The sequence below is a fragment of the Anopheles arabiensis genome, chromosome X (assembly GCF_016920715.1).
Source record: "Anopheles arabiensis isolate DONGOLA chromosome X, AaraD3, whole genome shotgun sequence".
Classification (NCBI taxonomy): Eukaryota; Metazoa; Arthropoda; class Insecta; order Diptera; family Culicidae; genus Anopheles; species Anopheles arabiensis.
Window position 1 is genome coordinate 14,242,989 of NC_053519.1, and position 25,646 is coordinate 14,268,634.

Consider the following 25,646-nt stretch of genomic DNA (forward strand, 5'->3'; position numbering starts at 1 on the left):
TGGGGAGCGCAGATCGCAAGCCCACCTGTGCTCAGCCAAGGTGAAGAAAAGCTCAAGAAACCGGAATAGAGAGAGAGAGAGCGCGCTCCGTGCTGTGGCGGCGAAAAGGGTGCAACGCAGTGGTGGAGGTGGCGCTATTCTCTCACTGTCAGCCGATTCGTATGCGTACCGATTCGATACGTTCAGTTGGCTTGAGCTAACGGATCTCCTCTGCTCGGGAATGCCGCCGTAGCGCGCTGCTTCGGGAATCGGAAGTACGAACATGTTTGGGGGAAAGCGAAGAAAGAGAGACAGACAGAGAGGCTGAAAGAAGAAAAAACGCCTAACCTACAAACCACGGAACAGGTACGTCGGGCACAGCGGCAGCTACCAGCTTTCAGTAGGTTTGCTACAGCGACTCCAGCAGGACGCATTCGCACAGCTCGTTCGGTACTGCGCAAGCGGACAGTACCACGCAGTAGTATCACGCAGGGATCGCGCGAACTAAGACTTGTTTTTTTTTAAGTGCGAGCAGGGGATTTAAAAAATAAATAAATTGGGTCCCGGAACACCCCGAAGTGCGAAGTGTGTCGTCCCAGACATTCCAAGGACATTGCTTGGATGTCACCGGTCAAGTAACTTTCTTTTCCTGAAGTATCCCGTTGTGGTTAGTGGTGTGAACTCGAGCCTTTGGAAAGTGATAGTGGGGACCAGGATCACGAGCGTCCTGCCGTGAGCGTGAGTGTGATCCTCACACGTACACTCACAGCCCCACACACACACACACAGTGTTATTAGTGTCAGTGTCAGAATTTGTTGTATGCAAATTTGAAAAGCTGAGCTGCGACTTGGTGGTGTTACCAGCTAGTGCATGTGGGTTACCGGAAGAAGCGAAGAGTGCAGAAGTGCATAAGAGTGTGTTTGTGTGTGATTGAGCAGCGGAATTCGCTACTAGTTGGTCAAGTGTCAAGGGTGGAGTGTGTTATGCTACAGGTGTGCCAGTTTAACCACGTACAGTCCCAGTGGAGTTCCCAACGTCGAGCCTAACCCAACGAACAGACGGGACTGCTTTTGCACAGGGCCAGCGGGGGTCCGACGGCTAACGGCTCAATATCTCTACAACCAACTGACTTCAACATCAACCAACCAATTCTTAACAAGCAACGCACCCTAGGTGAAGGCATCAGGGGCGATCTGTTTTTTTGTCGTAGAGTCTAAAGATCCTGCAAACGAAGCCGTACTGTTGCTGTCGGTAACCTCAAAGGATCCCAGAGATCCTCCAAAAAAACCCCTTTCCCCGACGAGGACCCCGTCCCAACGGACAGACGACACAAAAATGCTTCGTTGCCAGCAGCGAAGGTGCCCCGGGCAGATGGTGCTACTACTGCTCAGTTGCATCTTGCTTTCCTGCACATACGCCGATGAAGGTAAGTGTGACCGGCAGGAGTAAAAGTTTGCATCAGACGTGCTCCAGATGCGTCTCTCCGCAGAAAACCCCCCTACCATAAAGCGAAGCAGTTCAAGATATCTAGGTATCTGGAGCTCGGCAGCAAGCGCTGTGGATGCAACACGCAACACGCAGCAGGAGACGAACGCGGGCAAAGCGCTCGGGCAAAAAGGGAATCGATGCAAGTCCCGTAAGCTCCTGGCAGTGGGGTTTGGAATAAAAAAAAACTGGCTAGGTGTAGTTCCTGTACCGTGTGTTCCACACTTCGCCGCACACCGCTCGCTGCCGGTGTACCGCGGGTACCGCTATAATTGAGGTAGCATGGTTCCAGTAACAGGTTGTACTGGTTTTGCGCTCGATCCATTCGCGCCGGTCATTCAGTCATTCGGTGCAGGGGCGGGGTGGGGAATGGTGCATGCGAGAATGCGCACTAGAAACTAGCGCAACCATTCGGAATGGTACTTCTCCCTGTTTTCTACTCCAAGGCCTTGACCTATATTAATATATTGCCAGACTGTGTCGTGGCATCTTGGCCCGCGCGTTGAACTAGAACCGTTCTTGTTCAATGTTGCTCGCGCATCATCTTGACATCGTCCAGCCGCTGGCGCACACTTTCTATAACGGGGTTGAATTACGGCTCTGGCAGCAGACGAGAAAAAGGGGGGTGCGCCTAACCGAATGCAGCGCTAATCGTGCTTGCTAAAAAACGAAATTGGTTCACTTTAGCCAGAGGAGGTCAAACCCCGGACCAAACGGTCTCTGCTATCAGGCGAAACGAATCGCTAAGCAAACCAACCGGTAGCCAACAGGTGTAACTAATGCATCACCCCAAACCCAACTACCGTCCGCGGCAGCCGTTATAAATTCATTAACCACACATGTTATATGAATTTATTCCTTTTATTAACAAGCAATACATAATGCATCCGTTTGGTTTGTTTTTTTTTTCCGGTTGCCGGTAGATTATCTGTAACCGACTTTCCCGAATGCTTCTTTCGAGCGATTTTTTTGAACAGTTTTATCTACTTATCCATCTCACAATTTGTCGCTTAGAATGGAGTCGCCACGCTGTCGCTTAGGGTACCCGTGATGATTCTGCAACACTCGTACGCTTTCAGGGTATTGCTTTAGAAGCGGTTCGGCTTAAGCGAAGCGTTACGTATGATAACCGCAGTTCGTTAACGGCGCTTGATAACGGTGTCGTGTCTGACAGATCTTTACTGTTGCTGCTAATCGGTTATCTTCATCACGTGCTCGCACATTACACTGAAAGTAATTTAATGACTAATTTTAATGCGTTTTATTTTGCTGTTTTATTTGCTTGCAGTCAACCGATCTTATTTTTGCTTGTGGCACTCACCTTATTAAGACAGCTATTAAGGCAAAACGAGTTCCCGTGCGTTAATATGTGTGATTTTTTTTTAAATTAATAAAAAAAATTATGTGCTTTTCTGGCAGAGCCAATTGGGTAGGCGATGGACATAACTCCTGATGGCTTCATGTAAATATTACGCAGCTCGCTGGTCATTTGCTATGGCAATTTCATGCAATTTTCCTAAGTGAAGTAAGCTGTAAGCTTACTGGACAACCCAACGACTCGAAATCAATGCGTGATGTAATATTCTGTCCATGTTCCAATTGGAAAGCCATGGAAAGCCCACGCGGGTGAAGGAAAACTGCATTGCATTTAGCAGAAACACACCCCGGCAGTTCCGCAACTCCAATCCAACAACCGTCGTTTCAAATCCGCTGCCTTTATAATAATGTATTATGCGATTTGGAGCGCCGAATGTTTGATAGTGGCCTTTTGCCACTGCCTGCCCGGGGTTTCTTCCACTAATTTCTGGCGGCCCCGTTTGTACGATACGGTTCGGCAGGCAATTTCACTTTGGTCCGCATTTTCCCGTAAGACACCCTCCCCCCTCCACCCGACCCCTGCCAGATGCTGTTGCGCTCAGCTGGATGGTTTTGGGAGATAGAAAAGGACAGAAAGAGAGAGAGAGAGAAAGAGAGAGCACACATACAAAAAACGGCTTCAAATTGGAAATAACTGTAATCCTACCGCAGGCGACGCTAATATACACTCTTTTGCGCGCACACACACACACACACACACACACACATTCACATAAACACACCTTGCTAGTGCGGGGAAAAAGGGCACGTTAAACAGGTGGTTTACTGTCAGTTCATCCTGGGTTCTGCTTTAATTTCCATGACCAACGAGATAAACGGAAGAACGCGCGGCCAACTCTGCATACTCTGCTGAATGCGGAAAAGAGAATGTGTTGCTTGTTTTTTTTTGTTTTGTTTTCGTGTTCCGGGGTGTAATAAAATTTTGTTCATTTCACACACACACACAGAGTTTTTGGTCAGCTTTTTTTGGTTCCTTCTGGCAATCAACGGGGCGCCGGGGAAGCCCCGAAGGAATGGCGACTCGCTTGTTTCGCTTGCGAGCAAAAATACCTTGAAGCGGAGGGATTACAGACGGTTCGCTAATTAATAGTTCATTGCCTACTGTTAATTTATCTTCCTACTCTCCCACCTTGCATCTTTCTATGTTTGAGAAAAAGAAAGGAGATAGAAATGAGAAATAACCAACCGAAAAAAAGCCCCAAGCCCCCAAGCCCGTAGCCGTACACGCTATGAATCAGTAAACCACAGGACTATTAAGGCTCGCCCGTACCGTAAAGCGTGGCGTCTTGCGAGGTTTCGCAACATTTACTACCCACAACCTGCACCGCCACGCTGTGGTTGCACCTTGGCGATGCTTACGGTACATTGCGCGAACGACGGGGCCCTCCACGAGCCGGGGATACGGCTGGTGTGCCCATTCGTTTCTGTGTCGACAAATGATTTGCTGTAGCGCCGTGTTTTCTTTTCTTTTTGTTTTGTTATTGTCATTAATGTTGGGCGAGTGCAGGGGCGCTTCTTGAACGGTTGACGGTTTGCAGTGATCGGAGCTAGAAAGATTGACTCGAATGCGGCAACGAGGTTTGCAGGAGGGGGAGCATGCAAATAGTACGGCGCGCTTTACTTTTCACGCAACAGTTGCAGCTGAATCAGTGCGTTGCCGCACCGACGATGGTACGTTTGACGATATATTGACATCATGATGAGGAGAACGCTGGAATTAGGGGCGGGGTTTTGTGCGACAGTTCGTGACAGGTTGATTGCAACTATACCTGATTGCAACTAACTGCAATGGTTGATGTAAGATGGGAGATGTGTAAGGATGAAACGTATTTGTTGGTACATTTCAACTGCTCGCAGATGTCTTGTTCAACAGGACAGCAATAGTATCTGAAGGTACTTTTGACAACTACAGATATGACAAAAATATTACACCAATTCTTTATAAATTCTTGGATTTATCGAGGTAACATCACTAGCTTATTCAGAAACATGCATAGATCTTATATCTCTGGAGTTGTAGAGTCAACAGAGGTCCTGGAAGTATCTAATCTCAATTATATATTTGGACGCTTAAGACCTGAGGGCCATTCATATGTATATAGATGCTCAAATTCCATCCAATAATATTGCAAGTTGTATTGGATCCTCAGCAAAGATGTTTGGAACTCAATCATGAACTCCCAATGTTGCACTCCTTAATTTTCAAATATCAGGAATAAAACCTGAAAACTTGCGAACACGGATGTCTGGAACTAGAGTTTCCAATGTTGATATTCTGAATGCTTGGGTTTGGAGATGTCTCGCACTATATCGCGAGTTTCCAATTATGATATATTTTGAAGTTTATAGGTTAATGTCCTACATTATGATATACGTGTTCACGATTTCAATCTCCAGTGTGTGCCTAGGTCATCTATGCTTGATCTTGTCATTTAAACGTAGTGAACGTTGATGTAGAGATATTCGGAACTCCAACATTATCGATATATCATATAATAAGATGTTGTATTGGATGCTCAGCACAGATGTTTGGAACTCAATCATGAACTCCCAATGTTGCACTCCTTAATGTTCAAATATCAGGAATAAAACCTGAAAACTTGCGAACAGGGATGTCTGGAACTAGAGTTTCCAATGTTGATATTCTGCATGCTTGGGTTTGGAGATGTCTCGCACTATATCGCGAGTTTCCAATTATGATATATTTTGAAGTTTATAGGTTAATGTCCTACATTATGATATACGTGTTCACGATTTCAATCTCCAGTGTGTGCCTAGGTCATCTATGCTTGATCTTGTCATTTAAACGTAGTGAACGTTGATGTAGAGATATTCGGAACTCCAACATTATCGATATATCATATAATAAGATGTTGTATTGGATGCTCAGCACAGATGTTTGGAACTCAATCATGAACTCCCAATGTTGCACTCCTTAATGTTCAAATATCAGGAATAAAACCTGAAAACTTGCGAACAGGGATGTCTGGAACTAGAGTTTCCAATGTTGATATTCTGCATGCTTGGGTTTGGAGATGTCTCGCACTATATCGAGAGTTTCCAATTTTGATATATTTTGAAGTTTATAAGGTAATGTCCTACACGATCTTTAGTTTGTGCTTAGGTCATCTATGCATGATCTTGTCATTTAAACGTAGTGAACGTTGATGTAGAGATATTCGAAACTCCAACATTATCGATATATCGTATAATAAGAGGCTACAACTTCCAATGTGTTCGTAGTTTCCAATGTTCATCTTACATTGATGATAACATCTGGATGATATCTGGACGTGCAAAACCTATGAGATATTGTATAGGAAAGCAAAGATGACTTGATGTAGTTTAAGCGTCGCTGTGATTGCTACTCTTTTGAGGTTCATAAGTTCATCAGTTGCGCAATTTCATTGATCTGAGGCTTTTAAGATGTCAAAAACGCCGTTTTCCAATTGAAACATTTGAACTCATACCTAGCATGTACCGACCAGGCTGCCTAGAAATTAAAACATTGACACTCTTCGACCGCTACACGCTTTCCCACGCAGTGCACCTTATCTTTGCGATTGAGTTTCCCCGCACTGTCTCAGGTAACTCACACTTAAGAAGGTAGAAGGGAAGAAAAAAAGCACATCTATCCAAGCGTACCCTTCATCTAGCAGTCATCTTCGCAGCAAATTTCTCACTACTTTGTAGTCACCTTCCAAAAACATGACACCACACATGCTCTTTAATAGGAGTAGAACAACATGCAAAAAACCCAAACCGGACCCTCTGCTTTGTTTTGCACCCCAGCTATCCAGTATCCAGTTGCAATTGCGCACACACACACACACACAAACACGCAGCGAACTGGATGCTCCTGGCACACACGCAGTCGCCTTTAGGATGGGGAGGAGGCGCTTTTTTCGCTTGCTTTCCCTACGTTCCCAGGATTGAATGCAAATATTGTAGCTTTCCCTGCTTTCACGTTCCACGGTCTTTCGTGCGAAGTGAGAGAGAGAGAGAGAGAGAAAAAAAAAGACAGAGAGAAACAGAGAGTTCCTGGTAGATCATGTAAAACCATTCAAAGATACTTTCACATTCTCCGCAGCTCGTCGCAAGAAGCGGCGGTATGTGTAAGTGCGCGCCGTCGCGCTGGTGAACTCGCGCCGCGCACCGAGACCGGCCCCGCCGACCGCAAAGGGGTTACGATTCAAGTTCAACTCGCCTCCCAGCCTCCCCGCTGCCACACAAACCATTGCCATTAGAGAAGAGCTGGAATGCTGTTTTTGCTCGCTGCTTTCGTTGCCCCCGCGCTGTTTTGATTGCTCTTTGGGTTGGATTTTGTCGCTGTTGCTGCCGTTGTTGTGGTTGTTTCATCCCTTCCTTCGCCACGCAAAGTGCCCCTTTACCTTCTTTTATTGTGTCTCTCTCTCTCTCTCTCTCTCTCTCTCTCTCTTCTCTGTACCTCACTTTCCGTTCTTTTGCTTCGTTCGCCGCTGCTGAGATTTTGTTGCTACGGCTTGAATGTTTTTTCAAACCCACAGCGTGCTTTTCCTCTTACTGTGTCGTTCTCGGCGAACCCACTCTCACTTTCCGGCGTGTGACTTTTTACCTTTCTGCTTCACCTTTGCCTCTACCCTTTCATGCCTCTTTTGAGGGGGGGGGTGAGGGTTTCAACCCTGTAATTGATCGCTTTGCTCCATCTTCTGCGCGTGGCTGCTGCTGAGTTTTCCCTCTGCTTTCCACTTTATTCACTTTTCCTTTTGTATATCTACGTGTGTTTGTGTGTGTGTGTGTCTGTGTGGAAACAATGGGAACCACCTTTGGGAGGTTTTGGGAATGGGGTGGGAGGGAAGGGAGAGCGCACCATTACGACACCAAAGTGCCAATATCACTTTCACAGACAGTTGGCATCGGTTGGCCTACCGGTGGGTACCGGAGTTTCCCATACACACTCACACCAGGCGCACCCAGGCGGGTTGGGGTTTGCCGGCCGAAAATTCCCTTCACCCCACCCCTTCGGGGGGGGAGGGGGGGGGGCACAAACAAGCGCGCACTGTATCATTGTCATCTTTTTTTCTACTCCATCTCGTTTGCTTTCTTTTGCTTTCCTTGCAAACTGCGAACCATTGTTGGTGGTTCCGCGCAAGTTGGAAAGTCGAAAAGCGCAAGAGAATCGCGGCGTGTTTTTACGCGCGGGATTGTTGGGCACACCTACTCGTTAGTTGGAGTTAGTTGTTGCTCCCTTTTTTTCTGTTGTTGCTTTTGCGCAACCCGTGAGAGTGATGACACGCGCTTGGGGGGGGGGCCTGATTGGGGCAGGTTAAGCATTCCAGCAGTTCGTTCGCTAATCGTGTTAGGGCGCTGCATGCTGCTGCGCCACCGTTTTCCGCATGTGAGCAGCGTGCGTCCGTTTCCCATGCTAAGCGGTGGTGGTGGCGCAGGCTTGGTGTAATTGATTTGTTTTCTGTGTGTGTGTGTGCGCGAGTGAGCATCAAACAAGGTCTATTAAAGCAGACAGCATTAAGATTTAATGCAGGGGTGGGGGGGGAATAATCATTTTTTATTTCCATTTTCCTAACCATTCCCAACTCGTCAGCAGTGCCCCAGAGCCAAAGCCCCGTGGTTGGCAAACCGTCCAAGCCTCCCATTATCGTCCGCTCCTCTCCCAGGTTGCTTTATTGGACAGGAAATGAAATGAACAAATAAACCAACGAGCCAACAAAACCAAAAAAAAAAACAACAGCCAACCAATATAGGATGGAATCGTTGGCGTTAAAAGAAAAAAACTGTTTGGCCAACTCACTTTCACCCGCAGAATGACAGGCCGAAACGCAAACAAAACGGACAGTCCTCCGGTGTCCCCGGTGGAAAGCGAAAGTGAATTGCACCCATCGCCCATTTTTTGGGAAAGGCCTCGACATCTCATCTCGCCGGCCCGGGACAATCATGCCTTCGCACACGTCCCAATGTGGCCAAACCCTTTTGTCTGTACAAATAGTGCCTCAAACTGCTCAATGCGCACGGGGAATTGGTGCTCCAGACGACACACTTCCTGTTCGGGGGTCTTTTTTTTTTTTGCTTCGTTGGCTGTGGGAGGACCTCTGTTTGTGTTGCTCTTGTGCCCACAACATGAAGTGTCAATTGTTGGAGCTGGATTGTGCTGTGTGTTTGCTCGAACATTTGAAGTGTAAACATGGGGGGGCTCCACTCCGACGGCACCGTTGTTATGACACCCCAGCGCATCTTTGATTGATGATACAGTTGGGGATGATTTACACTTCCCTCCGCACTATAACTGTCAAAAAAAGCCAGCCCGAAACCGCTCATTAAATCAAGCCCAATCAAAGCCTTCCATCGGCCCAAGCCTGCCTGTTTGTTGTGGTGAAGCAGAAGGGAAGGCCTTTAATCAACAGCTGCTTCACCACAACGAAAAAAGCAGACCATTCCCTAATTCGACGCGAAACGCAACCATTCAGACAAGTTCCAGGCCGAGATTCCGACGTTTGAGTGCTGCTCGATCATCACCCCATCATCATCATCATCCTCCTCATCACTCCCAAACAGAACAGGTTTCGGCCGTGGAATGGGTGGCTCTCACTCCGCTTTCACAAACAAGATCACAAACTTCTGGACCTGCCCTGCGTCGTAGTGCGTCCGTCGGTGCGTGTGGTCAGCCGCGATGTCCTCCTTCCCAGCCACCCCACACATTTGATTGGGCCCCCGGTAAGCCGGATTTCCACCTGATCGGTTGGAGATCGGTCCAAAAAAGGGGAGGGAAATAAAAAATAATAACAATAATATTTGAAAAAAAAAATAACACCGCGGTTTGCGTTTGGAAGAACGACAGCATCGTCTTGTGGTATGTAGGTCACACACACACTCCCTACTAAGGAGCGTGGAGTTGTTGATTTGATTGCTGGCCGGTTTGTAATCTCGGCGGTGCGATGCAGTTCCAGCGTTGATTTCTTCTTCGGATGCGCTCGATCGGGCGCTGCTTTTGGTGCACTGGTAGAGAATGCCTGCTTGGCGTGAAATATTTCACAAGTGGATGATCGCCGATTTATTAGCTGCTTCTTTTTTTTTTCGGCGGTAGTAATAGACGTAACGGACAATGCAATAATCAAGAGACAGGGGAAGAACGACGGTAGAGCAAACAACTGGTTGCTGGGTTGCACAGGCCGGGGTGGAACGGTAAATTGGGTAACGGTGCTAACAAAGCCAAAAAAACGTAAAAACACACTACAGCAAGATGAACAGCTCGTACGTTTTCAACTTGCTGCGAGAGGAGAGTCTAATTAGTGTATTATTTTTATCGATACGCGTTGCTATTCCCTCTAAACCTGCTACACTGGTGCAATGCTGGAGTTTTTTCCTCTATTTTCTTGCCTCGAGATTCAACGTCCAACGGCTCATGTGCTTTGTGTTAGGTTAATTTTAAGATATAATTCCAGCAGCACAGCTAACATAAACGTTCGCCCTTGCTTACCCGTTTCAGAGGAAAACTTCACATCGGCCAGCCTGGTGGCCGGGACCGGACCGGTCGCATCGTCCAAGGGCTGCCCCTTCCCGGGCGTACCGGCCCACGGGAGCGTCATCTTCTCCGACGACTCGCTCGCCAACAACACGGTGGCCACGTACTACTGCGAGCGGGGCTTCGAGCTGCTCGGACCGTCCCGGCGCGCCTGCATCGACAGCCAGTGGATCCCGGAGGGTATTCCATTCTGCGGTAAGTCACCCCACACACTTTCTCCAGCGACTCGGGCATATTGCACGCAAACAATAATAGCAACAAATGGTTGCTACTGTTGCAGTGTACCATCTTTGTGACACAGAGTGAAAACAGAGCAGCAGCAACAACAAAGAAAAACTGTTTTACAACTAATTCCCATTTCCTTTTGCCAAGACACAAACCATTCATAGGGAAGACAATTTTCTTTCGCTACTTTCGCCTTCGTTGGCGCGGGTGGGAAGCAAACCCGCGAGCCTCCCTAAGCAAATGTGGTGGGGGGGCAACGCTCGACGGCACTGGTGCACAGGGCAAATGTGCGCGCGCGACCAACAGAAACAGAACAAAAGAAGGCCACACTTTCTTTTTTGTTCGCTACTTCTTGCTCGCTCGCTCCCTTACTGACGGCAGTGCCAGCGCCCTAGCGAACTTTGAGAGTGTGTATGTGTGTGTTTTCTTTCCGTTTTCGAATGACTACCCACACACACACATACGTACACAATTCGAAACAGAGAAGAAGTAATATGCGAGAGAAACGTTACTAAAAAAAAGGGGTTCGTCGCTTAAACCGCAAGACGACTTGGCAGGTTGGAAAGTTGACGATGTCTCCAAGAATTTCTCCACTTTACACGCAAGCGTCATTAAGCGAGAGCCGTGTCTCCGTGTGTGTGTGTGTGTCTGCTATCTGCTAGCCAGTGTCAATAGTGGCAGCAAACGGCCCGGGGCCTGACCGACTCACTGACTGATGATGATGATGACGACGACGATGATGTCTTTCGATGAGGAGTCGGCAGCGTCTGCGTGTGTGCTAAATTTGTCGCGCTTTCTTTCGCTTTCACCATGCCACATTCTTTGCGCGGTGGTCGCTCGCATACAAGCACACGAACGAACGTACGAACGGTGTCACGATGACGGCATCGGGCGCGGGCGCGCTCCAGCTAAGCAGATTGCCGCTGATCCGGACACGTTTTAGCTTTGCCCGGCCCTAAGTACCCCTAATGGTTTTAGTGGGACCTGTGCTCCGTGAAAAATGGAGGAATTACGGAGCAGTGCGATTGAAATGTCACAGCATCGCTCCAACTTCTCCAACAATGTGGCTCTGCCACAAACCGTTGTGCCGCAGCATCAATCCACCGACCAATTGCTTGTATAACACCAATTTCACACCCCAGTTCTTGAAGGAAAGAGCCAGGAAAATCCCATCCTTCCGCAATGGGGCGGAATTATGCCCCTATTAGATCAGCCGCAGCAGCAGCAAGTGCTCTCGGGGCTTGATAATTGATTTTCGTTTCCTCCCCCCCCCCCCCCCCCCCCCCATTTTCATTTTGATTACGACTGCCCCGACTGCAACTGTAACAACAAACGTCCGCCCCAAGGCAAACGCGCACCACGGGCGAGGGCCACGGAGGCACGCGGGAAATTAACGGCATCTAGTTTGCGCGCGCTAGATTCAGCCCGCGAGACGCAGCGAGCGGAGCCGCACGCCGCGGATGAATGATTACTGATTTGTTTTCTGCCGCACTCGGGCGGGCAGTTTTCGGGGCCGTCCCCGGTACAGTACACCACTCCCCACTTAGCACCTTTCGGCCGAAACGATGGTTATGATTTCCCCTGCTTCCGCGCGCAGGGCTGCTGGTCGATTCGGACCGACACAACCGCGCCTGCTCAAACAGCACCGTTAAACGTGAGCCACTGCCGGGAGAGCAGCGAGATTCACGGAAGCAAGCATGCTTCCAATGCCGTGGCGCACACCTGGCGCGAGCACACACACACACACACATGAGGCACCGGGCTGCCGTCGTTGCCTGCCAAATGATGCCATTTCTCCCCATTTTTGGGCAGGTCCCGTACGCCCCGATCCCGACTCGGTGGCCGACTGCGGCAATTATCGGTGGGGCTTCCCGGGGGCTGGTGAGCATAATTAATGGATAATAGTGGTAAGGGGGATACACCGGCACGCACTGCTGGTTCATCAAAATTGCTTCATTTTTCGGAGCTCAGTGCTGAGCCTGATAAAAATGAGGCTGTGCGCGCGCAGCAACGATTGAGCAGGTGGAGAACGTTCGCTGGTTTCAGAACTGTGCCGAGAAATGCCGCGGCAAGGTACAGGAATTCAGCCTCCTCCGATAGGGTCGTTGGAATTCGGTGGTGGTCCTCGCGATCGTTCCACGCTCACGTACAGCTCTAATGAACGCGGTACGGCAAAGGCTCAGCTCCTCCAGCTAATCCTCTTCAGCGGCGAACTGATTCTTCAGGCTGAACCTGACAGACCTGTGCACCGCATGCCACGTCAAAGCGGATCACTGTTTATCATTTACTATCATTATCAACTCATTTATCATCCCTATCAAAACGGTCGGATCGGTGGCTTCGGCTGGTGGATGCCATATCCAGTTAGGCGCTGCTATAACCGCAACCTGCTGCAGGTTACGGCGGGGCGAAACAGGTCAATTGACCTCCAAAGTGGTAAAGCTTTTTATTTCTACCCTTCTTTCACCTCCAAGCAAAAAAAAAAAACATATCCGTAATCGGTCCTACTCGCTATCGGCCCTAATTGAGACGCATCGAAATTGAATTCCGGCAAAGGGTTTCGGGCGTTCCAAGACGAGCCTGAGGTTTGCGCGTGACCTACTTGCTGCCTTTTAAAAAGAGGGGGAAACAATAGCAACCTTTTAAAGCAAACGGTACCGGCAGTGGCGTTGAAATCGATTGAAAATGAATTGGGACGACTTAAGAGATAAACATTTCCACGGGCCGTTGGAGGCACTGGTGCCGAAACGGCTTTTTGAAGTATTGCTATGGTTTGCTTTGTAGGTAACGTACCCATTTCGGGTCTGGGGTCGTACAGATGACCCTACCACTGTTGTGCGGGAACTCCAGGAGATATGCTATGTGCCTGACGTATGCGTACAGTTGTAATCTCTTGAAGATTAATTGTTTCTTCAAGATGAACATTTTCAACAGTACCGTTATATTCTGTACATTTTTGGTTTCTTCCAAGATACATGTCTCCCTAAGGTGAATATTCTCTAAGGTGTGGAGTATGATTTGGCCGTCTCGATTCTCCCAGATTCATTTTTGCATGGCAGTTCACATCTATTTGACGGTCAAATGAGGCCTTATTGATACTCTTGGAACATATGGATACTCTATCACATTGATTTATTTACATCCTTACGCTGTAGCTCTCTTAAAGATTCATCTTCCAGAGTCTTCGATGTGTTTCCCAATCTGACTTATTACTTTGTTGCTAAAACCATCATTTTCAATCCAAAGTACTCATACATCAGAGGAACCCTGGATGGATCCCAAGCTTTTTGATATGCGCGGATATTCGATGTTCTATTTTTACGATTTCGGAGTAATATCTGGTTCAAAGGACCCATACTTCGATATCTCTTATCTGTGTGAGGTGTTATTTTTGCTGAAGAATTACAATAATTCTCACAATTGATCATTCAATCTCTACAGACATCTCTCCGAATTTCCTACTAACAGTCTTTCAAAGACCCAAGTCTCAATAGCACCGGTGGGAGCTAGGAATAGGACCTAACCGATTCCGATTCTATGTTCGGAATCAAGTCCGAAGCCGATTCCGATGCTGGAACCGATTCCGATTCCGGAGTCGATTCCGAAGTCGATTCAGACTTCAGACTTCAGACTTCAGACTTCGGAATCATAAAATAACTCCGGAATGAGAATTATTTATTCAATTGAACTTATAAGTTTCAGAAGCGACATCAGTCCGGGAATCTCCTGAGAATGAATCGTTTACAAGTAAATTTTATTTTTTTGCGACAATCAATACTAAGCTTGATTGGACCCAAAAGCCTATTCCTATGGAGATGCCGAAACCGACTCCGTTTCGAAGACAATTCTAGTTTTGAAGCCAATTCCGATACTGAAGCCGATTCCGGAACCAAATCTGGAGCCGATTCTGGAATCGACTCCTTAAACTGAAGCAGAACCTACTATCCGTAATCGATTCCAGAAAACTGCGGAGCTAGCCGGAATCGATTCCGACGAAATCTTCATTTTTCTCATCACTACTCAATACCACTGTATCTCGAAGGCAGTTTGAAAAAGATACATCTCAAAACATCGATGTTCTTCTGATGTACTAAACCATGCGCTCAAACGCTCCTTCCACCCAACAGTGCTAAACGTAGCGGCGGGTAAGGCGCCGATGCAGATCTCGACCGAGGCGTCGGGCATTCCACAGAAAGCTATCGACGGCTCGACGTCCGCCTTCTTCTCGCCGGACACCTGCTCACTGACGAAGCCGGAGCGCGTCCCATGGTGGTACGTCAACCTGCTGGAACCGTACATGGTGCAGCTGGTGCGACTGGACTTTGGCAAGTCTTGCTGCGGTAAGTATCCTCTGCTACTTCTAGATTGTTTGCCACTGGTCACCAACGGGTCTGTCCTCTGTCCCTAGGTAAGGGCAAGCCCGCCACCATCGTCGTGCGCGTCGGCAACAATCGGCCCGATCTGGGCACGAACCCGATCTGCAACCGGTTCACCGGTTCGCTCGAGGAAGGCCAGCCCCTATTTCTGCCCTGCAACCCGCCGATGCCGGGCGCATTCGTGTCCGTCCACCTCGAGACGAACGCACCGAGCCAGCTGTCCATCTGCGAGGCGTTCGTGTACACCGACCAGGCGCTACCGATCGAGCGGTGCCCCGCCTTCCGCGACCAGCCGCCCGGTGCGTCCGCGTCGTACAACGGCAAGTGTTACATCTTCTACAGCCGCCAGCCGGCCACGCTGCGGGACGCGCTCGCTTTCTGTCGAGCGCGCGGCGGCACCCTGATCAACGAGAGCAACCCGGCCCTGCAGGGCTTCATCAGCTGGGAGCTGTGGAGACGGCACCGCAGCGACACCTCGTCCCAGTACTGGATGGGAGCGGTGCGAGACGCCCAGGACCGCAACACCTGGAAGTGGATCGGCGGCGAGGAGGTGTCGGTATCGTTCTGGAATCTGCCCGGCGGTGACGAGGACTGCGCGCGGTACGACGGCTCCAAGGGATGGCTCTGGAGCGACACCAACTGCAACACGCAGCTCAACTTCATCTGTCAACATCGTGAGTATAGAGTGGTGGAAGGTACCGGCAGGGATGTGGCCAGCTCTTCAATCGCGATGTATGTTTGATTTCCAGAGCCGAAGGCTTGTGGACGTCCTGAACAGCCGCCGAACTCGACGATGATTGCGCCGAAAGGGTTCGATGTCGGTGCGGTGGTCGAGTACAGCTGCGACGAGGGTCATCTGCTGGTTGGTCCGAAGCAGCGCACCTGTCTGGAGACTGGCTTCTACAACGAGTTCCCGCCTGTATGCAAATGTACGTAGCACGTGCTCTCAGCTCATCTTCTTGAAGAATTGACGCTCTGATCCCTTGTTCTCTTTCCTTCCCTTCCAGACATTGAGTGTGGACTGCCCGCCTCTATACCGCACGGATACTACGACCTCGTCAACGGCACGGTCGGCTACCTCAGCACAGTCATGTACCGGTGCGCCGAGGGCTACGAGATGGTTGGTCGCGCCGTTCTAATCTGCGACATCGACGAGCGCTGGAATGGACCGCCACCACGCTGCGAGCTGATCGAGTGCGACCCACTGCCGACCCTCTTCCCGAACGGTGTGATCGTGTCCACCAACCAGACGGTGTACGGTACGCGCGCCGAGGTCCACTGCAACCGTGGCTTCGTCCCAGACGGCGAACCCGAGACCGTCTGTACTGCGTCGGGCCAGTGGAGCCACCCACTGCCCAAGTGCGTCCCGGACCAGAGCGCCGGCCCAGTGACGGTCCGACCGAGTGCCGTGTCCACCACACCGGCCTCTTCCCGTGCACCCCCGGTGCTGATCGTATCACCTACCACACCCGCCTCGATCGGTGGCATTCCTTCGCGCGCACGGCAGCCTACCGGAGGGCGACGACCGGGCAGCACGGTGCGCTATCCGACCCAGGCCCCACCGGCGAGCAGCACCGTCTCGGCGGCCGAGTCGACCACCGCGTCGATCGTGAACAACATGGCCGGCCCGACGACGGCACAGCCGAGCCGCACGACCAGCACCACCGAGTCGCCGCTTTTCAGCATCGAGATCGATGACGGTACGGATGACGACTATCTGCCACACGGCGGCCCCAACCGGAAGCACACGAACCGGGACGAAAACGACGAGGACGCCGACGACGACTACTACTACCGCAACAAGCCGACCCTGCACGGCGGCTACCGGCCGGGCGCAGGCACTGACTACGATGACGACAACGACGACGACGACGCTCACGACCATCACGCAAACGAACCGACCTTTGACGATAACTTTGACAGCCTCGAGGGCTTCTTCATCGGCACTAACGAAGATTACTCTCTTCCACCTCCTCCTCCCCCTCCACCTTCAGAAGTGCGCCCGGGATCGATGGGCGAGGAAGCGGGACGCCCGTACCGGCCGCAGCAACCGTCCGTCGTGATACTGTCCAAGGAGCCAGGATCGTCCTCCACCTCCTCCTCCTCCTCCTCCTCCTCCTCCTCCTCTTCCGCCTCGAAACCTGCCTCTCCCAAGCCCGCCGTCTACGAACCGAGCAGCCCGCCGGCAGTGGTAAGCGTAACGCCACAGGTGCAGACGCACCGACCACAGGTAACTGGCACGACCGGGCGTCGTCCGAGCACGACCACGACGACGCGCGGCCGCCATCCAGCTCACGAGCAGGACATCCTGCTGTCGCACCACCCGCAGGACAACGAGATCCCCGGCAGCGTCAACATCCGGCAGGACCAGTCGCCCAAGGTGAACGTACCGTTCGCGGTGAACAACGTGGACGATCTGGTGCCGGCGGACGGCAGCAGCGGCAGCAATGGCGGCACCGACGGGCTCATCACCAGCTTTGGCGGTGCGGGTGGCAGCAGTGGCGCAGGAGGACTGGGCGGTGCGGGCGGTTCGGCAGCCGGCGATCGGAAGGAGTCGAAGAACGCGAAGCTGAACCTGGGCGCGATCGTGGCGCTCGGTGCGTTCGGTGGGTTCGTCTTCCTGGCCGCCGTCATCACGACCATCGTGATCGTCGTACGAAGGTGATTACCCGTGACTGCAAAACACACTCATACACACAGTAACACACGCCAGCAGCAGAGCAAGCCAGACACACACTTACACACCACACAACGCTTGCATATAGCTCTTCTGTTTGCGCTTAGATTTGCTCTTGCCGTGTTCACAACTTCACTTCCATCAAGCCACACGCTAACAATAGGTAGGGACGTACTAGCTCGCACACTGCTCTCACACACTCAAGCTTACATGACGCTCAACTGAAAATCAAAATAGACCGGATCGACTCGCATGCTTGCAGAACAAAGGGAACGTATGTGCATACTGACACTCTACCTATCCGTTGCAGACTTGTAGATCTCACAAACAAACACTCACACACACACATAGCACAGATGAAGCAAGTATTCAGAAAGCGACGCTACACTTCACCTTACACCATCTGTCCAATTTGAGCTACATTCGGGCTGCTGCGAGCATCGTTACGAAGCGTTACGATCGCATTCAGAGGACCTAGAGGGTACCAGAAACGCTTCAAATTCGCTCAGTTACTTTGTTAGGTCTGACAGGACAACCGTTTTCGAAGTGATCATAAACAATTGCTACCAAAAAAAAACTGCAGATTTCATACACTCCAGGACGACTGTTACTACCTCTACACTATTTCTCTCTATTTATAAGGGGGCATTTATAAAGCATCCATTACACCACTAGAATTAAAATTAGTTAGTTAGCTCCCAGTAGTGTCTTTAGTTACCTAGTGCGCTTGCTTTGTCCTCTAACACATCCCAAATACAGCTCCGGTGATGGTACTTAACGTATCGTTTGCTTATTAGTCTAGCCTAGTACATTAAGCTATTTAACCTTCTTGCGTGTTTTTAGCCAATTTAGGTGTAGATTTTAGTTTAGTGTGCGGAACAGGTTGTGGTTGCTAACTGTAAAAATGCCTACGCTGTGGGGATTTTTTCTCAGTAGCTTGCGGTGTACTGTGAAGTCGGGTAACACCTTTTAGGCACTACTTTAGGTGTTAGTTTTTTTAGGTATTAGGCAAACACTCCTCTAAAATCGGACCATTTTCACCTGATTGTCGCTTACCACTGGTACCGGACCGTGTATTGCCCCGACGACCGCTTGACCCGTTTTACACACACCTGCATGAGCACAGCTACTTTTTCTTGGGCGTTTGTGTTTATTCTTTTTTGTTGTATACTATATACGCAACACAATTGTGAAATAACTCCACCTATACGTGTAATACGCTTTCAACCGAGAAGCTGTCACCAACAGTGACTGTAACTTGAGCAGAGCAAAGCAACAACAAAAAAAAACATCAACTATTTATACACACACTGCCTGTGACTAGCTTCGCCGCTTAGCCAGTAGTTCGCTGGAGCCTTTTATCGCATCCCAATGATTATGTTTTTCTTTTCTTTTTCCATGGTTTTCCATCTTCCGTATTCCCAACAAAAAAAAACAAACAAACAAAACTATACATTTTACAATGCCCATCGTGCAAATGAACGAATTCATCGATTTTTGTGGTTCTAGAATGAACACAATATACACGACAGCTAGAGTGCACAAAAAGAACACATTCTCCTACTCCTAAACGGAAGCGCATGCTTTCCGATCGCAGGCAACGCAGGCTTGCAACGCGTTTCCGCCTCCCCCGGTTTCCGCTTTGTTTATCTCTAAGTAGCAGCGTAGTAGTATAATATTTATTGCGTGGGTTAAAGGAAAGGTTTTGTAAAACGTTAAAAACTTAACATGCATCAGGGGTAAGCATTATAATTCAGATTCAGGTAGCAGTGTGCTGCGAGACTAAAACAGCAATACAGTAGCGTAGGTGTAGTACTAATGATATCGCTCTAATATACCCCAAAAACACACACAAAAACTAATGCCAAATCATGAGTTGGGTATGTGTGTGAGTATGTTTGAAAGATCAATCGCAATGCACTAAATGTCTCGGTGACAGAATCGTAGCCAGATGCTCTGGACACTAACTGAGCAACTGTCACTCTCTGAGTGTTGGCATGTCTCTGAGTGTCTATCGGTTTGGAGATCGGCTGAAACCGTCGTCGGCTTTCAATGAGTAACCGCAATGTTGGACAGCCGACTTCTTTTGGTCGTTGGTCGTGTGACATTTGTGTTGGAGCTTGCTTTATTTTTTGTTTATTGTTTGGAGGATAGTAGATGTAATCGACCGAACTCATCCGCAAGAGATCGCTCGCAACGATAAGTATTTGTACGTGATTAAGCTTAAGCAATGCAAACTTGACATAATATACAGTAACATATTCTAGATATTCTAGAGATAACTTATAAAAAATGATAGAATTTGAAAGGTAAAGCTCCGAATGGTTAGGTTTTGTTGCGCTTCTTGGCTACGAGAGCGCGAGGCTGAAGTTCGGTTGGTGGAATGGACGATCCTGGAGCCGCGACGGGAGGGAAGGAGAATGTGCCGGTGATGGTGTGGTTGTGGTTGTGTTTTTTGGTGCGTATCCTCCCCCCTCCCCCTCTCTTTCCCCCCACATCCCCCATTTATTAGTTATCGCTGCCACCGGGAACAAAGCAGTGACGATAGTTCTAAGCCGCCCTAGCGGCTGGGTTACACATCTAGCCTGGGTTTGCCCTCTCTCTTGCTGTCAAACGGCACCATGTCGCATGGCGCAGGATGCCATACGTCTACCCAAACGACACAATCAAAATAGTGTACCGCCACCACACAAGCACATGGACAACAGTAAATTGAAAAACTAAGAACAGCACGTGCGTAAACCTGCATACACCATTGGGCCTCGACACGGAGGATCGGCCATGATTTGGAGACATTTGTTGGAGCGAGACTTTAGAGCCGAGGAAGCCGGTATACACATACACATTGAGGTTCAGCCGACCGATGGACCGATGGACAGCTGACCGGAAGTGGTGCGATTTTCAACGACGTCGGGCTACGATTTTTGGCTGTGGGGTTGGGATGGGTGCGGCAGTGGTAGTGCAGACACGTGTTTGGGGTTGGTAGTAATAGTAGTGGTTCCTTCCTGCCGTCAGCCGCGGGATGGAGACGGTGGATTACTGGACAGTCCCCGCCGAGCCGTTCGTCTACGTGTGTGTGTGTGTGTGTGTGTGTGTTTGTATGTGTGTTGCAGACTCAAAAACCTCACCGCATGCAATGGCGTCCCTCTGACGGAAAATGACCGACCACCGGCTCGTACTTCGTGTACTATTTCTAGCTATTCTCATAACTACTTCTACTGTTACTGCAACTACTACTACTGCTATTTTATTACTACTACTACTGCTATTTATGCTACTACTAGTATTATTACTACTACCGCTACTACTTGCTCCTGCAACCCCAGTACTATAATGCTACCACAAGTAACAATCACCTGCTACTAAAAACCAAACAACAACAACAACAACAAACAACTACTACAAAATCCATCACTGCAAGAAGTGCCATAACCACTAGCAAAATAGAAACAACAACTAGCCAAAAAAAACCACACACACAAAATGCCCGAAACAAAAGGCAAAAATGGTCTGGATAGCGCCACGCAAACACGCAAACACACAAAACTTCTGGTGGCCGAAAGTAGTGCCCAGTTGGTCGCACAGGAAACCAAACTGAATCATCCAGAAACACCGTGCGGTAACGCGCCAACCCAAAACCCCCAAACTAACGTACTACTACTACTACTACTACAACTACTACTTATTCACCAACATCCAACCCCCACCAACCAATACAAAAAACAACCAACCAAGCGACAGGTCATAGAGTCCCCGTAAATGTAAGAGCTCATTATTTTGTCATTTTCTGTGTTTTTTGGCTATTTATCGCTTAGCTATTAGTTACACCGTTTCTTTTCTAACCTGTTACAACACATACACATGCGCGCGCGCGCGTTCTGTGATGAATCTTACCTATTCGATTGGAGCAACTCCGTGCGACCAACGAAAAGCCAACGCGTTTGCCAGCGATTTTCTTCCATCCTTGTTTGCTTCCCTTTTTTTAGTACAATAGATGTGATCTATCCCTGCTCCCGACCTTCCTACCCTTCCACCATCACCACCAAAATCACTATCGCCATACACACCACGGCCAGTAGTTCACTTTCCCGCAACCAAACAGGTCAAAAATGGCTACCGCACGGCCACACATTAGCAGCTTCGCTACGTTCGTTCCTTGCTCCGTCCCTTTATGCTTGAGTATACCATGCAGACAGTTTTGTTCACATGTGTATGTGTGTATGTGTGTGTGTATTTGTACTCTTTCTGTCCTCTGTTTTCTACGTGTACGTGTATGCCTTTGTGCCGTAACGGCTGTACTACTAATACTCGCTCACAAAGAGTTGCCGTCTTTTGTTAGTACACGTATGCTATTCTTCGTTTGATCGTGGTTGTTCTAATTTTGGTATCCTGCTACTAATAGTTTCAGTAGAGTAGTGTGCATGGCATTGCTAAGAGATTGGCTTTACATTTAAGACATTTAAAGGCGTAGGGACATACAGAGTAACATGCAAAACAAAACAAGCACTAACCTCAAAATGAAATTTAGAAACTGCGCTCCCAGCTTTCTTTCTTGGAGCTGTATTTGTACGTAACAGGCTTTTGTTGTTGCGGTAGTAGCATAGAATAACAAACGCTAGCGTGATTCGGTACTGGTCAAAGTTAACTGTGTTGATAAAAAAAAAACTTTTTTACTCTTTAGTTGCGTGCATCTGACTGCATTGGGTGAAAGGAACATTTTTGGGATCACACATATACACACACGTTAAAAAAAGAAGGAACTGCGTCCAACACTACTCAGTATTAGCTCTTAATTCAAGAGTACTTAGTATCCAGTAGGTTTGGGTTTGTTTTTTGTAGCCCTTTTCCCGTCTCTTTTATCCCCGCCGAAGCTGCTAAACCTGACAAGCGTAAAGCTGTAGCGAATCTAGTAGACAGTACTTCGCTGTTAGTATCTCCTCATCACGTCTGTCAAACAGTTCAAAAGTCCCGTTTACTAAGATTATGTCTATGCTTGCAAAAAAGGATGGTTAGAAAAGCGTTCGCAACGTTCGCACTGGCGTACCCACAGAACCGATCGCAAAAGCAAAATCCAACTCCCCCTAACAGCTTTCTAAAGCCTTCAGCTATCAGGTCTGTTAGTTTCAACACCTTCCTACACTCACTTATACACGCACCAATTTCATAGCGAAACACTTCCGAGTTCACCGTTTTATGCCTGCGCGATTGCCGAACTGTCACTTACGTCTTCTCTTTCTCTTTCTCTTCCATTCTGCCCGCTCTTTCCGGCTCACTCTCCCTTTCTCCTTCTCTCTCCTCTCTCCCGGCCTTCCTTACGTCTTTTCCGTCTAATCCGGGCAGGAATCGCACCTCCAACCAGCACTATCGGCACCGGGCCTCGCCGGACTGCAACACGGTTGCGTCCTTCTCCAGCTCGAGCTCCGAGTCGCGCAACGGCCTCAACCGCTACTACCGGCAGGCGTGGGAGAATCTGCACGAGTCCGCCTCCAAAAGCCACAACAACCATTCCGGGCTGAAGCGCAAGGAAACGATGGACGCACCGGTGAACCGGTCCCGGTCGCGGGAAAACCTCGACGTCAGCCGGCCGCGCGATCTGGACAGGTACGAAGCTACAGCCGACGCCCCATGCCGTGGACACTAACCGCAACATGCTCCAATGTGTTTGTTTTGTTTGTTTGACAGATCCCGGGAGAACCTGTCGTCGGCCCGGAGCCGCGACTACGGTCGGGACAGTATGGCGCTGCGCGACGGCTCCGAGATGGTCGTGTCGGACGTGTGCGTGAAGGGCGAGAAGAAGCGGCACCATCACCATCACCACAAGAGCAGCCACCGGAACGATTTCCGCGAGCCGAACATCCTCGGCAGCGGCAATGGACGGCGCGAGCATCGCCATTACTGACGCGGTAGAATGATCATCACCATCCGGATCGATGGCAGTGCGCAGCGCCGCCACGATGCCGAAAGTCTCAGGACGATTCGCGATATCTAGGAGGATGTATGATGGAGGAGGGGGTGATGGTGGCGGAGGGGGTGGGGTCAGGCAGGCAAAGCAATATCGGGTTGCGGGAGGTGTTTTTGTTTATGTTTTTTTTTAAGTTGACTTCGCTGTGGCGACGAAGCGAATGGGTATTATTTTCTCATTCCCAAACCAGTTAGAACGTAGAACCGGTGACGCTGAGCCAAGCTCCAGCAAAGGAATGCAATGGGAAGGGGGAATGATGGGGAGGGGGGGGGGCAAGAAAGAGACACGACGGAAAGGTAGAAGCAAGCGAGTATTAGCCAAGGATAGTGAAAGGGGGGCTTGACACATAACCACAACTTTTGTTTTGTTCTATTTTAAGTAAGCGTATAACAGCGTATAACAATCGGTTACTAGGAGCTACTACCACAGTCAACATTAATTACTAAGGTTGTCTCCGAACGTGTTTGGACACTATGCTGTTTCCCCCCCTTCCCAAACAACACCACACACTTGTTTGGTTTGGTTGTTTTTTTAGAGCGTGTACGTAGAGGACGTAGAGCGACAACAGTGTAGCACGTGTTTGGGGGCACTAATGGTGTGCGTGTGTACTAACCAGAGTCCAGAGTGTGGTTAAGTGGACCAGCGGAGCCCGCTTGTCGAACTTGTAGTTAGTGTTAGCGCTGTCATTCGTTATTTTTACACGGTGGATGGTAAAAAACAAAAAAACAAAACAATGGCGGCGGCGGCAGCGATATAACGAAACAGCGCTGCACGCCAGTATCAGAGCGTTATCTTGTAATTAAACAACAACCTAGTATCACGAATTTATCGGATAACTGTAGTAGAGCTATTGTATATGAAAGATAGTATTTTTCAACATCCCTCCCCCCGATCCTTCCTTTCTCCTTCATTTGTTTTGTTGCTTATCCTGTTCCTTAAACGTAACTGATTGAAGCCATTTTGACCACGCCTAGTGTAGTAGACGGGCGTTTACTGACTCCCTAGACGCGGTTGACATGCTTTCCATCAATCTGTTGATAAACAAAAGCGCTCCTATTTTGTTAGAACAATGTACTGCTCCCCCCGTTCCTATCGGTCCATCCTATCTCTCTCTGTGTCTGTATCCTCCAATATCTGTATGTAAATACACTACACGCTGACTACCAACAACAACCATTCATCTCAACTCCAACGCAACCACGTCTTGTTCTGTCACACCCCGCAACCTCAATGCATGTCTGCACGCCGGCATGCACTTTAAAAGGATTTAATCGCATTTTAAGCATTATAAGCAAAAACACAAAACCAATTGAAACGCGGCTCAGAAGGCAAGGGCAATGGCAACAGTCACGCAAGCGCATCAACAACGAGGCGAACCGTTGCAATCCGAGAGCTCAACTAGGCGGGTCGAAAGCCGAAAGACAATTACAATTTACGTGGCAATATGATGTTCTAGTTAACCTATTTTTAGTACCAGGTTTAGACGAAAAGGCGAGACAGTAGTAAGGGCTAGATTAGTAGAGGGAGTTTGTTCTAATGTTTGCAATAATCGTAGCGAGCCACATTCGCAAGCGTACGGCGCGGGTAAGCGCGATCGGACAGTGTGGCCGCGAACGTTTGCTTCAGAATTTAGTCGAAATATATTCGTGGGGAGGGAAATGGAAGCGCAACGTTCGCGTTACTGCTGTTGGTAGATGTAGGATTATTTTCTTTGCTAAAGAGAAAACGTTTGATTTTGTTATACCGTACTCGATTCCGTAGCGCCGGTGGGGAAAAGTGTGTTATTTTTACAAATAAACATTATCAATGTTGCTATACTAAAGAAATTGTGTTTGTTCTTTTATTTTATTTTTTTGTGATTTTCGGCTATGTGTTTCTGCCCTGCAATGGTTTCTATGGCATTTTTTTTTGGACAGGCTCCAGGAAAAATCCTATTGGATTTGTCCAAAAAAGATGTTATAGAGTCCAATTCCCATCATATGAAGTTGATTTCTTGTAAAAAAGAGTCAATAAAGTGTCTGCTGTATTGGTCTGCTTCCAGTTCCAAA

At 48.9% G+C, this 25,646-nt stretch overlaps 1 protein-coding gene across 2 annotated transcripts; it reads left to right on the forward strand.

Moving 5' to 3' along the window:
* The first annotated feature begins 269 nt into the window (after positions 1-269).
* LOC120906376 lies at positions 270-25,418 on the forward strand. 2 transcript variants are annotated; one of them, XM_040317988.1, is made up of 9 exons: positions 273-1,406; positions 10,323-10,553; positions 14,711-14,923; positions 14,992-15,633; positions 15,709-15,888; positions 15,967-16,659; positions 16,954-17,620; positions 22,977-23,237; positions 23,319-25,418. In XM_040317988.1, the coding sequence occupies exons 1-9, from the start codon at positions 1,316-1,318 to the stop codon at positions 23,533-23,535; spliced, it is 3,195 nt and encodes a 1,064-aa protein (XP_040173922.1). In that variant the 5' UTR covers positions 273-1,315; the 3' UTR covers positions 23,536-25,418. The 2 variants fall into 2 exon arrangements, with proteins under 2 accessions (XP_040173923.1, XP_040173922.1); XM_040317989.1 differs by lacking the exons at positions 22,977-23,237; positions 23,319-25,418 and adding an exon at positions 19,146-21,396 and having other exon boundaries at positions 270-1,406.
* Positions 25,419-25,646: the final 228 nt, after the last annotated feature.

What these genes read in the sequence shown, in the direction of transcription:
- LOC120906376 (XM_040317988.1), top strand. Translation starts at nt 1,316, where the DNA reads ATGCTTCGTTGCCAGCAGCGAAGGTGCCCCGGGCAGATGGTGCTACTA. An exon ending in GGAGGGTATTCCATTCTGCG is followed by an intron (nt 10,554 to 14,710) that starts GTAAGTCACCCC and finishes TCCACCCAACAG; the next exon opens with TGCTAAACGTAGCGGCGGGT. An exon ending in GTTCCCGCCTGTATGCAAAT is followed by an intron (nt 15,889 to 15,966) that starts GTACGTAGCACG and finishes CTTCCCTTCCAG; the next exon opens with ACATTGAGTGTGGACTGCCC.